Source organism: Bubalus kerabau, chromosome 1 (genome assembly GCF_029407905.1).
Source record: "Bubalus kerabau isolate K-KA32 ecotype Philippines breed swamp buffalo chromosome 1, PCC_UOA_SB_1v2, whole genome shotgun sequence".
Taxonomy (NCBI): domain Eukaryota; kingdom Metazoa; phylum Chordata; class Mammalia; order Artiodactyla; family Bovidae; genus Bubalus; species Bubalus kerabau.
The window spans coordinates 53,720,295-53,734,488 of NC_073624.1; the positions used below are offsets into that span (position 1 = coordinate 53,720,295).

The following is a 14,194-nucleotide window of genomic DNA, read 5'->3' on the forward strand; positions in this document are numbered from 1 at the left end:
CTATCCAGTCCTCCAAAACAAACAAGACAAAAGAAACTAAGCTTTGTTTACTCTTCCTGACTTTATTTTGTCACAGCCCTGGGGAAGCCTCCATTGCTTAGTGAACAGAGTTGGAGTTGAAGCCTGGTGTTCAGGCCTCTTGGAGACTTAACCTTCTCAAGCTCCCAGCTGCCCCTCCCTTTCTTAAATTCCAGCCAAACTCCAACATTTACTGATTCTCATACATGCTGGTGTTTTTTGTCTTTTCTTTCTTATGTTATCCCCCTCCTCTCCCTGAAGGTCAATCAGGATCGTCATTTTGCAGTACTAAATTAATACATTTCCCTAATCTTAGGTAAACTTTTTCTCCCCTGAATTCCTATAGCATGTTATTGACATTTCTCTTAAGACATTCTTTACATTTGGCCAGTCATTATAGCTTTTAAAGTAAATGTGCCTTCCCTTAATAAAGGTATAGAGGAAGGACAAAACTGTCTTTATTTTATGTATTTGTTTTGTAGACCCCATATACTGTATACATAATGAGTGTTAAATAAATAGCACTTCTTCACATGCTTTATTCTTTTTGAAAGCTATCCAGTTAATGTGTGTAGAAATTATTAAGGAATTGGTGTATATATGGAAAACGGAGGACAGATATCCCTCTAAATGACTTTGCCACAGTACCTACCCAATAACAGAATAGATTGTAATAAAAAAAAAAAAATGATCCTTTTAGAGAAGACATAGTATAAGGAAGTTATTGGAAGGGTATACTGCCTTAGCAGAAAGTATCTAGTATCACCATAGAAAAATAAAAAGGGCAACCTGTGGCTGGAAAAGACCTATTTCAAATGAAAATAGAATAGGAAATAGAAAGTCAGTTTACAGTGTAATCTAAGCTCTAGATTATGATATGCTTAGATTTGACTTGCAGGCATTTATTCATTCATACAGTAATGTTTAAACATATAGTAACCTTTTTATTGGAATATAATTGCTTTACAAAGTTGTGTTAGTTTCTGCTGTACAACAAAGTGGATCAGCTATATGTATCTGTATGTATATATAGCTGGTCTTCCCTCCTGACTCAGACGGTAAAGAATCTGCCTGCAATGCAGGAGACCCGGGTTCAATCCCTGGGTTGGGAAGATCTCCTAGAGAAGAGAATGGCTATGCACACCAGTATTTTGCCTGGAGAATTCTATGGACAGAGGAGTCTGGCGGGCTACAGTCCATGGGGTTGCAAAGAGTTGGACATGACTGAGCAACTAACATACATATATCCTCTCCCTCTTGAGCCCCCATCCCATTCCTCTAGGTCATCAGAGAGTACTGAGCTGAGCTCCCTCTGCTATACAGCAGCTTCCCACTAGCTATCTATTTTATACCTGGTAGTATATATATCAGGGGCTTCCCAGATGGCACTAGTGTAAAGAACCTATCTGCCAGTGCAGGAAATGTAAGAAACATGGATTTGATCCCTGGGTTGGAAAGATCCCCTGGAGAAGGGGATGGCAAACCACTGCAGTATTCTTACCTGGAGAATCCCATGGACAGAGGAGCCTGGCAGGCTATAATCCATGGGGTCACAGAGTTGGACATGATTGAGAGGCTAACACTTTCAGTGTGTATAAAAATATGTAGCAATCTTTAAAAGCTATTGTGTGCTAAGTTACTTCATCCTTTAAAAAGCTATTAAAAGGGTCTACCTGTGGCAGATTCATTTTGATATTTGGCAAAACTAATACAGTTATGTAAAGTCTAAAAATAAAATAAAATTAAAAAAAAAAAAAAAGCTATTAAAAGGGTCTAAAGTTGGGCCAGTAACAGAAATAGCTGTACACAATGATTGTTGCCTGCATAATTTTTAAAGGATTTTAAACACTCTTTTTTTCAATTATTTATAACTATGTGGTTATATAATTCTAGTATGCACAATGTGTATACTGATTGGAAAAATTATCAGCTTTTCTCTTTTCAGGCAAGATCTGAGCAGCAAAATGTTGGCTCATTTTAACTTTAGAAAGATGGCTTAAGAAGAAATAAGTTCTAAGAACAGTAATAGCCTCAGGTTGTTACTTGGGTCCTGTGGAGACTAACAGGGAGGCCACCTGTAATGTATTTACAAAACATTCTAGAGTATCACTGCATTGATGTGGTGATGTGAGTAGAATCTAATATCATTGTGCATGTCACTCTTATACAGAGTTCTTTAGTCCTGAACATCCCCAGTTTAGAGTGACTCCTATAAGGTCCGTTTAGTGAGAAAATTCTGATGACTATTATAAAGGGCATTTTAAAAATCGTTTCCAACTTTCCATGCCCATTTCCTTGTTGTTCACACACAAACAGCTAACATATAAAAATGTCATTCATAGCAACTACATATTTAGGAAGGATTTAGGGTGAAAATAAGGAATGCTGTTAATGAAACTGGGCTTCCCTTGTGGCTCTGCTGGTAAGGAATTCGCCTGCAATGCAAGAGACCTGGGTTCGATCCCTGGGTTGGAAAGATCCCCTGGAGAAGGGAAAGGCTACCCACTCGGTATTTTGGCCTGGAGAATTCCATGGACTGTATTGTCCATGGGGTTGCAAAGAGTCAGACATGACTGAGTAACTTTAACTTCACTTCATTAATGAAACTATGTAATAATAGTTGCAAAACACCACCAGTTCAGTTCAGTCACTCCGTCATGTCCAACTCTTTGCGACCCCATGGACTGCAGCACGCCAGGTATCCCTGTCCATCACCAACTCCCAAGAGTTTACTCAAACTCATGTCCATTGAGTCGGTAATGCCATCCAACCATCTCATCCTCAGTTGTCCCCTTCTCCTCCTGCCTTCAATCTTTCCCAGCATCAGGGTCTTTTCAAATGAGTCAATTCTTCGCATCAGGTGGCCAATGTATTGGAGTTTCAGCTTCAACATCAGTCCTTCCAATGAATATTCAGGACTGATTCCCTTTAGGATTGAATGGTTGGATCTCCTTGCAGTCCAAGGGACTCTCAAGAGTCTTCTCCAACACCACAGTTCAAAAGCATCAATTCTTCAGTGCTCAGCTTTCCTTATAATCCAACTCTCACATCCATACATGACTGCTGGAAGAACCATAGCTTTGACTAGACGGACCTTTGTTGGCAAAGTTATGTTTCTGATTTTTAAAATGCTGTCTAGGTTGATCGTAACTTTTCTTCCAAGGAGTAAGTGTCTTTTAATTTCATGGCTGCAGTCACCATCTGCAGTGATTTTGGAGCCCAAGAAAATAAAGTCTGTCACTGTTTCCACTGTTTCCCCATCTATTTGCCATGAAGTGATGGGACCAGATGCCATGATCTTAGTTTTCTGAATGTTGAGTTTTAAGCCAACTTTTTCACTCTCCTCTTTCACTTTCATCAAGAGGCTCTTTAGTTCTTCTTCACTTTCTGCCATAAGGGTGGTGTCATCTGCATATCCGAGGTTATTGATATTTCTCCCAGCAAACACTACCAACAATCTAATAAAAGATGAAAGCTGTGAATAAAAAAGATGGCAATTTTGGGGCTTCCTTGGTGGTGCAATGGTTGAGACTCTGAACTTCCATTGTAGGGGGCACGGGTTTTATCCCTGGTTGGGGAACTAAGATCCCACATGTCATGTGACATGGCCAGAAAAAAAAAAAAAAAAGGTGGCAGTTATGTGTGACAGTTAAGTGGAATTATAGCAATTTGGACTACTTTAGCTATGTTAATCATTACCTTTCTGTAGTTTATCATGGGATCAGTATTAATGTATACAGATACTTTTTAGGCTTAAATTTTCACATTTTTTCTATAGGCCTGTGTTCAGTTCCATTGTTGCTGTAACAAATTACCACAACCTGTGGCTTAAAATGGAGACGGCAATGGCACCCCACTCCAGTACTCTTGCCTGGAAAATCCCATGGATGGCAGAGCCTGGTGGACTGCAGTCCATGGGGTCGCTACGAGTCAGACATGACTGAGCAACTTCACTTTCAGTTTTCACTTTCATGCATTGGAGAAGGAAATGGCAACCCACTCCAGTGTTCTTGCCTGGAGAATCCCAGGGATGGGGGAGCCTGGTGGGCTACCGTCTATGGGGTCGTACGGAGTCGGACACGACTGAAGCGACTTAGCAGCAGCAGCAGTGGCGTAAAACAATAGAAATTAATTTTCTTACCACTCTGGAGGCCAAAGTTCAAGATACTTGTTTTTCAGGGCTAAAATCAAGGCATCAGCAGGGCTTGTTCCTTCTGAAAGTTTCAAAGGGAAATCTGTCCCTTAAATATTCCATCTTCTGGTAGCTACTAGCATTCCTTGGCTTGCAGCCATGTTACTGATCTCTGCTTCTGTGGTCACATTGTGTCTTCTGCAGTCAAATTCCTCTCTGCTTCCTGCCTCAAAGGACACCTGTGATTACATTAGGGCTCTCTATTTCAAAATGCTTGATTTAGTCACATCTGCAAAGCCCCCTTTGCCTTATGTGGTAACATTTACTGTTTCTAAAAATAATTCTTTAATATTATGACATCCGGATTTATTTGGTGTTTTACAAATGTCATAATATTAAGAATTACTGGTGGCTGAGACGGTTAAGTCCTACAGTGCGGGAGACGGAGGTTCGAGCCCTGGGTTGGGAAGATCCCCTGGAGAAGGACATGGCAATCCACTCCAGTACTATTGCCTGGAAAATCCCATGGACAGAGGAGCCTGGTAGGCTACAGTCTATGGGGTCGCAAAGAGTCAGACACGACTTAACGACTTCACTAATGACACAAGCAGCAAGAGAAACTGATTAAAAGCCAAACAGGAACTTCTGCATTAATATCAAAATCTAAAAGTGTCTAGCTTTCAAAATCAAATACATCTAAATGATCCTGCTCAAAAATAATATTTTGCCTTCATTTCTGGGTATATCATAAATGGGTACTGTGGTAGGCTGAATAATGATTGTACTCAAAGACGTCCACATGCTAATCTCTAGAAACAGTAAAGCTGTGAAAAAAAAGATGGCAATTTTGGGGCTTCCTTGATGGTGCAATGGTTGAGACTCTGAGCTTCCACTGTAGGGGCACGGGTTTGATCCCTGGTTGGGGAACTAAGATCCCACATATCATGTGACATGGCCAGAAAAAAAAAGATGGCAGTTATCTGTGACAGTTAAGTGGAATTATAGCAATTTGGACTACTTTAGCTATGTTACTTTATCTTTTATTCTGTCAATCTTCCTCTATGACTATGTGTATGTTCTTTGTCTTTTATAACATTGACATTTTTAAAGAATATAGCCTTCACCTTTTTTTTTTTCATTGTTGGAATTTTAAAAACTTGAGATATAATTCAATCATGTCATACAATTCATCTTTAAAAGTATACAGTTCAGTAGTTTTTGTCATATTTATAAGATTATGAAACCTATTATCTCATTCTGGAACATTTTCATCACCCTCCCCCCAAAAATACCTTTAGCAGTCACTTCCTATTCCACCCCACCCGCCCCCCAGCACTGGCAACCACTAATATAGTTTTAGTCTCTATGGATTTGCCTATTCTAGACATTTCGAAAAATGGAATCATACAATATGTGACCTTTTATATTCTATTTCCTTCTGTTAGTATGTTTCTAAGGTTCATGCTTTATCATGAAGCAGTACTGAATACCAAATAGTACTAGATAATATTTCATTATATGGACTAGTAATATGGCTGAATAATACTCCATTGTATGGATATATCACATTTTGTTTATCCATTTACCATTAGATGAACATTTGGGTTGCATCCACGTTTTGGCTATTATGAATAATGCTACTTTGAACATTGTTGTACACATTTTTGTGTGAACATATGTTTGCTGTTCTATTGATATATACCTAGGAGTGGAAGTTCTAGGTCATATGATAGGTCTTTAACTTTTTGAGAAACTGCTCACTCATTTTTTATTTCTTTCCTGAAAAATTATTTCCCCTCTTTGAAAATTCAGGGCAGTGATTTTGGGGTTAGGATGGTGAGTGTTTTTTTCAACTTCAGATGTCCTTCCAGAGATCTGTTATTGAGAATAAATTGAAAGCCTGGCATGGTGCTCCTCTCTTGACCTGAAAATGAAATACGAAGATGATCTGACCTAGCTGGATAGTTCTTTTCATTTGTAGTTAGTGGGTTTTAATGCTTTTAGTTTTCTGTTTAAGTCTATAAAGAGATTGTTGGCAACCTTAGTTGTTTTAGGAAGTAACAATGCTTCTTAATTTGAATGTTATTTATCTCTTCTAATGGCTTAGCAAGGAGAACTGGGAATGCATCCAATAAAGGTTTTTCATCTTTTAAAAAACTATGGAGAAAATTGCTCTATATGTAGCATTAGTCATATCCTTTCAAGTGAAAGAAAATATTTAATATTTAATAAATTTTGTTAGCATAATTATTTTGAAGATGTGATGGCAAATCCAGCTAAAACCATGGGTATAAAATTTGTTTGGGCTTTATTTTAATATTTATAGTAATTGTTCCTACTGCTACTGCTAAGTCACTTCAGTCGTGTCTGACTCTGTGCGACCCCAGAGACGGCAGCCCACCAGCCTTCCCCATCCCTGGAACTCTCCAGGCAAGAACACTGGAGTGGGTTGCCATTTCCTTCTCCGATGCATGAAAGTGAAAAGTGAAAGGGAAGTCGCTCAGTCGTGTCCGACTCTTAGCGACCCCATGGATTGCAGTCCACCAGGCTCCTCCATCCATGGGATTTTCCAGGCAAGACTACTGGAGTGGGATGCCATTGCCTTCTCTCAATTGTTCCTACCTGATTGGAAAAAAATGAATTTCTAATTCAAACACTTAATCATAGGTGAGGAGATCTTTAAATATCTTAAGAAGATGATAAAATATAAGATTTAATCCAAGATAAGAGCATGAATAACAGTTGAAGAAAGCCAGAAAAGGGTTGGTAGGCTACAAAGACCATGAGATCAACTCTGTCTTTAATTATGAAATCTCTACTATATAAAATAAGCATTAGAATCCTTGAGAAAAATCCAGGAATGTCTTAGCTAAAATCTCTGATAATAATAAAAGCTTTATCAGCTAGAATGATATTACCAAGAATGTCTTGAGATGATGCAACTGTTTCAAGAATGGGTAGGCAAACTTTTAACCCTAAGGAGATTTAGAACTCGGTTTAAAAATATTTGAGAATCAAAATTATGGTATGAATGATTTTACGCTAACAAAGCAGTACTTATTTTTAAATATACTTGTTTCTTAAGCCATTACAGTAACATGTCAGTCTTTTGATTCCATTTTAAAATGTATAATTATGTTATTAATTTATCCTTATAATTGTCAAATAGGAATCTTACCAAGTTTATATACATTGTATGAATATTTATGAAAACATAAGACTCAGCATATTTATACATTTGTTCGATTTAGCAAGATTACTTTAAGTACTAGGAATCTTTTGTGAAATAAATGAAATGCCTAAGTAGAATATCTCAGGGTATTTAACTAAGTTTGTAAATGTAACCAAATATAATTTCAAACTCTTAAAAATAATCTTTGGTTGGATGTTAGACATTATTAATGTAATGTTAAGTGCTTGACTTTTCTCCTACCAAGTGTTAGACTTTGTTCTTTTTTTTTTTGCTTTAAAAAAACTGTAGTTAATTTACAATGTTATGTTAGTTTTAAGTGTACAGCAAAGCAATTCAGTCATACATATATATGTATACACATGTTCTTTTCCAGATTCTTCTCCATTAGAGGTTATTACAAGATGCTGAATATAGTTCCCTGTGCTATATAGTAGGTCTTTGTTGTTTTCCTGTTTTATGCACAGCAGTATGTGTATGGGAGAAGGAAATGGCAACCCACTCCAGCACTCTTGCCTGGAGAATCCCATGGACAGAGGAGCCTGGTGGGCTGCGGTCCATGGGGTCTCACAGAGTCAGACACGACTGAAGTGACTTAGCAGCAGCAGCATCTGTATGTCATCTCTTTGAAGAAATGTCTATTAGGTCTTTTGTCCATTTTTTGATTACATTGTGTGTGTTTTGGATATTAAGCTGTTTGAGCTGTTTGTATATTTTAGAAATTAATCCCTTGTCAGTTGCATCAGTTTCAAATATTTTCTTCCATTCTGAGGATTGTCTTTTCATTTTCTTTATGATTTCCTTTGTTGTGTAAAAGCTTTTAAGTTTAAAATAGGGCCCATTTGTTTATTTTTGTTTTTATTTCTTTACTCTGGGAGACAGATCCAAAAAAATATTGCTGCAGTATATGTCAAAGAGTGTTCTGCCTGTTTTCTTCTAGGAGTTTTATAGTATCCAGTCTTACATTTAGGTCTTTATTCATTTTGAGTTTTTTTTTTGTTCATGATGTTAGAGAATGTTCTAATTTCATTCTTTTACATGTAGCTGTCCAGTTTTCCAAGCACCACTTTATTGGAGAGACTGTTCTCCATTATTTATTCTTGCCTCCTTTCTTGTAAATTAATTGGCCATAAATGCGTGAGCTTATTTCTGGGCTTTCTATTCTGTTCTATTGATCTATATGTCTGTTTTTGTGCCAGTAACATACTTTTTTGATTCCTGTAACATTGTAGTATAGTCTGAAGTCTGGGAGTGTGATTCTTTCAGCTTCATTCTGCTATCAGGATTGCTTTGGCTATTCGAGGTCTTTTGTGTTTCCATACAAATAAAATTTTTTGTTCTAGTTTTGTGGAAAATGCTATTGGTAATTTGATAGGGATTACTTTGAATCTGTAGATTGCCTTGGGTAGTATGGTCCTTTTAACAATATTGATTCTTCCAGTCCAAGAACACAGTGCATCTTTCCATCTGTTTTATGTTGCCTTCAATTTCTTTCATCAGCATCTTATAGTTTTAATGGACTTTGTTCTTGTAGGCAACTATTTGTGGATTAGTTTGAGCCTTACAAGGCTTGGCTTTAAGCTTCATTGGAATAGATTTATAATAGGCATTACACTATTGTGTGATGAAATAAGAACAAAAATAAACAAATGGGCTTCCCTGGTGGCTCAGATGGTAAAGCGTCTGCCTGCAGTGCGGGAGACCTAGGTTTGACCCCTGGATTGGGAAGATCCCCTGGAGAAGGAAGTGGCAGCCCACTCCAGTACTCTTGCCTGGAAAATGCCATGGACGGAGGAGCCTGGTGGGCTGCAGCCCATGGGGTCGCGAAGAGTCGGACACGACTGAGCGACTTCCCTTTTTAGTGCTACTAGTGCTACTGCTAAGAAGTGACCTTCTCTGGTCTTCACTAAGTGTTTTCAGGGTTCAAATAGGCTCTCTTCTCTAGGCGTTAGATCTCAAATGACTTCTACCCCTTTGTAAACTCTGGGAATTTTTCAGTTTACAGCTCTCCCGTTATTCTTAGTCTAGCCTTGTGGAGTTCGCCCTATGCGTGCAAGGCTTGGTGTTCAGTGTGCAAGCTCTTTCTCCAGTAGCTTCCTCTTCTCCAGTGTTCTGCCCTGTGAATTCCTGCTGCCTTAGACCCACTCAGCTAGAGAATTCTCTTTCTGAGCTGTGGTCTGAAATGTGTCTTTAGTTAGAAAGTGGCTCAACAGTACAGAATCCACCTGCAATGCAGGAAATGTAGGTTCAATCTCTGGGTCAGGAAGATCCCTTGGAGAAGAAAATGGCAACCCACTCCGGTATTCTTGCCTGGGAAATCCCGTGGACAGAGGAGCCTGGCAGGTGACAGTCCATGGGGTCGCAGAAGAGTCAGACATGACTGAGCGACAGTTCACTACTTCACAGTACAGTGCTTCAGGCTATTGTAGGGCTTATCTCATTTCTTTCCCCTGTCTCAGGGATCACAGAACTCTAATAATAGTCGTCAGTGTCCTGAAAGCAGCTTATTATCTATCCATATATATGTAAATCTTATAGTGATTTCTGAAAACACATTTTAGATTTTGCTCAGAGACAGCATACGTCACATCTATGAAGCAAGACAAGCCAAGCCAAAGTCAGTAAGCTTTGCTGAACTCTATAGGAAAGCATAACAAGAATGAGGAGAGGATAATTGTGATCAAGTAAGACAGTCTACCATGAGAGGTATTAAAAAAATCATGGTAGTCTGTTACCTAAGTATGTCACAAATAAAAGTATGTTAATGGCAATGATGATTATGTTGATAGTAAGTGTTCAGTAAATGTCAGCTATGTGCCAGGGCACTATTGTAGTTAAATTACATGAGTTAATTCTCTAAAGACTCATAATAACCTCATGAAATAGTTATAAATTTTGCCATTTTATAGATAAGGAAATAGAAGTGTATAGAAGTTAAATTTCTTGTCCAAGTTAAGTTGTAACATCCAGATATGAAATGAGGAAATCTGGCCAAACTGTGGTTAATATAGTATACTATATTCTGTCTTGACATAATGAAGGTTCTGACGAATTTTGCAGTGAAGAAATCTGTTTATCTTTATTAGACCTAGTATTTCATTTTTATTTTGGAGCTTGTAACACTTTTCAGGATGGGGAGGATATCTGTTATCAATTGATTGGCCAGTGTTCTATGGAATGCATATGCTATAAGTTGCTGATGGGTAAAAACAATATCCTATTGGTCTGCATAGTTTGGAGATTAGAGTGCTAACTTTGGTGTCAAACAAATGTCCTTTTCTCCCAATTTTTGCTATTTCTTGGGGGCTTCCCAGGTGGCTCATTGGTTAAGAATCCACCTACCAATACAGGAAATGCAGGAGATGAGGGTTCAATCCCTGGGTCAGGAAGATCCCCTGGAGAAGGGAATGGTAACCCACGCCAGTATTCTTGCCTGGGAAATTCCATGGACTGAGGAGCCTGGTGGGCTACGCAGTCTATGCAGTTGAAAAGAGCTGGACATGACTAAGCAACTGAGCATGCACACACGCATGTCCTCTTAAACTCCTAAGCCTCAGTTTCTTTATAAGGTAGGAATGAGTTTCTACCTCATACGTTTAAGGGCAAATTAAGTGAGATAACAAACACAAAACTTTTAGCACAGTACTTTGGTAAATGGTAGGAGCCAAGTAAGTCTTTAACTGTTGTTTTTCTTCTTGTTCACTTCTAGGTCACATATCTATTTCAATAAATGTTGAATTAATATATTAGTTTTCAGTTACGTTATGTAACATTTTTACCTTATCTATAGTTTTCAGTTTGCTTGAAATTTATATAAAGTATATATATATAGCATGAGTATGTTTGATAATATATCTTCTGGTAAACTTTTAATATTTACATGTGCTACATGGTTAGAAGAGAGATTGAAATGTTGTCTTTTTTAATTTTAGAGACATACTACTACATTCCTCCATTAGTTGGTGTCGTTTTCTTGGCTCTAACTCCTATCTGGATTATAATAGCTGCCAAACATCCAGCCACAAGGACAGTTCTCCACTCAGGCTGGGAGCCTGTCATAACTGCTATGGTTATAAGTAGGTTAGTATTAAAGTGTGTGTGTTTGTGGGTTATTATATATGCATATATCTGTGTATATATTAAAGCAAACCAATTGCCTATTTTTATTTCTCAGGTCTGTCATTTTGTGTAGCCAACTCTTTATTATCCCAGGTGATTGAGATATAAGTGACAAGGATTATTGAAATCAGTAGATGCATAGAACCTCCTGTGCTACCAGTTTCATACCTTTCCCCAACCAAATCCTAACGAGATTGATGATTGAAATCTAGTGGTGTTTTTGTATTTGTGTGAGTTTTAACCGGACAAGGACATTGCTTATTTTGAACAGTAAGTTGCTCAAGTAAATATCAGAAAACCTTAGAAATGTACATACTGTTGGATTACTCCACTTCTAGGACTCTGACAGGACTTAAAGATATACTTATGGATATATGCAAATGATTGAATTGTAAGAATATTCATCACAGTGGAATTTTTAATAACAAAAAGAGAAGGAGAATAATTGTGAATAATGATTTCACTGTTCTAATAAAGTGAAACCTAAATATTTCACCAAAAGTTGGAATGCTATCACCAGATTGGCAGGAGAGGGCAAGGAAGGGAATTAAGAAGGGACTTCAGCGGAGAGGGAAGAGAAAGAGAGACTAAATGCTCATCCTGCTGTTGGACGTCATTAGGTAAATGTCTGAAATTAAAAATCAAAGAATAGCAGTATAAACATACCGTTTAGAAATAGAGGAGTAAATGTCAGAAGAAACAGTTAAAGAAGTTACAAAGAATTGCTAGTGGAGAGCAGGACGTGGGGTTAGGGCTAGGGACTATGTTATATGCTCTGTGGTACTTTCACCTTTTAAATGATGCATATATGTTTGTTTGATAAAAATACAATTTAATAAAAGTGAAGCAGCCTTGCCTGGAAAATTCCAATGGACGGAGGAGCCTGATAGGCTGCAGTCCATGGGGTCGCGAAGAGTCAGACACAACTGAGTGACTGCACTTTCACTTTTCACTTTCCTGCATTGGAGAGGGAAATGGCAACCCACTCCAGTGTTCTTGCCTGGAGAATCCCAGGGACGGGGGAGCCTGGTGGGCTGCCTTCTATGGAGTCACACAGAGTCAGACACGACTGAAGTGACCTAGCAGTAGCAGCAGAAGCACTTTTACAATTTGAGTTTTTATTTTTTAAAAATATACATGTTTAAAAATGTTTCGAAGTCTGTATATCAACATGGTAACAGTATAACTCTGAACGATGTAACTATGGTTGATTTTTATTTTATTCTTTTTGTTTGTATTTTCTATCTTTTCTATAAGTTTTATTGCCTGGGTAATACAACTATTTAAAAATGTATTTTAGCAAGTGTTCCTTTTTTCTGCACAGCATTATCTATGTGTTTTGGCAGGGAGATTTATTCTTTGACACTTAACTACTTTATTCTAGGAAATATGTATTTTTTTTAATTAGGGCATAAAATAGTAAAATATTTCTAAGGATAACTATTTTTAGACTTTATAGTATACCATTTTATGGGAACTCCTAGAAGAATAAGCATATTAAGCCTTTCAATTATTCAAGAACTAAAATAATAAAGATTTAATAATAAATTTTTAAAAATAATTTCCTAGTATTATCTGGTAGTGGTAAGTACATTGGATCTGATACTTTGACCATCAACCCTGTTCCGTGACAACATATAGTTCATTTTTCTGTAATGTGGATTTAAACAACAGGATCCCATGATATATTGGGACCAACACTGTTTTATGTAATACTAGGTAGACCAACAGACTGAAGTTAACCAATTAATAATGGTCTTGGAAACAACAAAAAAAATCTCCAAGCTCCATTGAGATATTGATAGTATGTCTTGCCACTATATAAAAAGAAAAAAGTATGTTACTTTTCTAGACCTCTGTTCACCAGGTCAGCTCCTCCTCTGGCTACACCTCATTACTTTAATTTAGCAATGATAAGATGCTGTCATGTACTATATCTAATGTGAACAGAATAAAAGTCATCCCTTAGTGGCTTGCTTACTTCAAATGTAAAAAAATACTCTTTAAAAAATTTTAAATTATAAAGATAATAAAATGCACATGATTTTAAAAAAAACGAATAAGCAAAGAAGGATATTAAGTAACCGTGAATCTCCTGTCAGTCTCAGCCCTAGGGATAGACATTGTTAGTAATTTCTTCTATGCTCTTCCAGACATTTTAGTGCACTGAAAGTATGTTTTTTTTTTCTTTTTACAAATAGCATATGTAAATACACAGACCAGAAGGAGAGCCCTGAAATGTGGGGCTACATCTTATGCCATGTTTTATTATCAACATTTTACTTTTGACATTGATTTTTACTGTTAATATCTTTTCTTTTTATTCAGTTTTTAAAATAGCTAAATATTTATTTTTAAAACTAGAAGTGTTTATATATAAAAAAACAATTTCAAATTAGTCCATTTCCTTTCCTCTTCCCTAAATTACATGATTTTATATCTTTCAGCATTGGAGGCCTTATTCTGGACACAACTGTATCTGATCCAAACTTGGTTGGGATTGTTGTTTACACACCAGTTATTAATGGTAAGAATTACTGTTTCATAACGATGTAGTATCTTTCGGTATTCTTAGGTATGAACAGGAATCTTTGAATTCAGAGGTCTCTCTTTCATTTTATTTCTATCCATTTAGTAAATAAATAAATGTTGTATCTATTTTGTTTTCAGTACCAGGTTGTTGCTTGTGGTAGAAATTACATTCCATGTTCTCAGTATACAAAACATATTTTTGA

At 37.1% G+C, this 14,194-nt stretch overlaps 2 protein-coding genes across 12 annotated transcripts in view; one reads left to right on the forward strand and one right to left on the reverse strand.

Annotated features, from left to right (window-relative positions):
* The window catches only part of NOPCHAP1 (NOP protein chaperone 1), a 256,395-nt gene that overhangs the window by 122,551 nt on the left and 119,650 nt on the right, over positions 1-14,194 (reverse strand). The window lies entirely within an intron of this gene.
* SLC41A2 (solute carrier family 41 member 2) overlaps positions 1-14,194 on the forward strand; it is a 151,882-nt gene that overhangs the window by 95,754 nt on the left and 41,934 nt on the right. For all 11 annotated transcript variants that reach the window (XM_055574903.1, XM_055574905.1, XM_055574912.1 and 8 more), the window contains 2 exons: positions 11,273-11,420; positions 13,907-13,986. In XM_055574903.1, the coding sequence (XP_055430878.1) occupies positions 11,273-11,420; positions 13,907-13,986 (228 nt within the window). The remainder of the gene's footprint in view (positions 1-11,272; positions 11,421-13,906; positions 13,987-14,194) is intronic.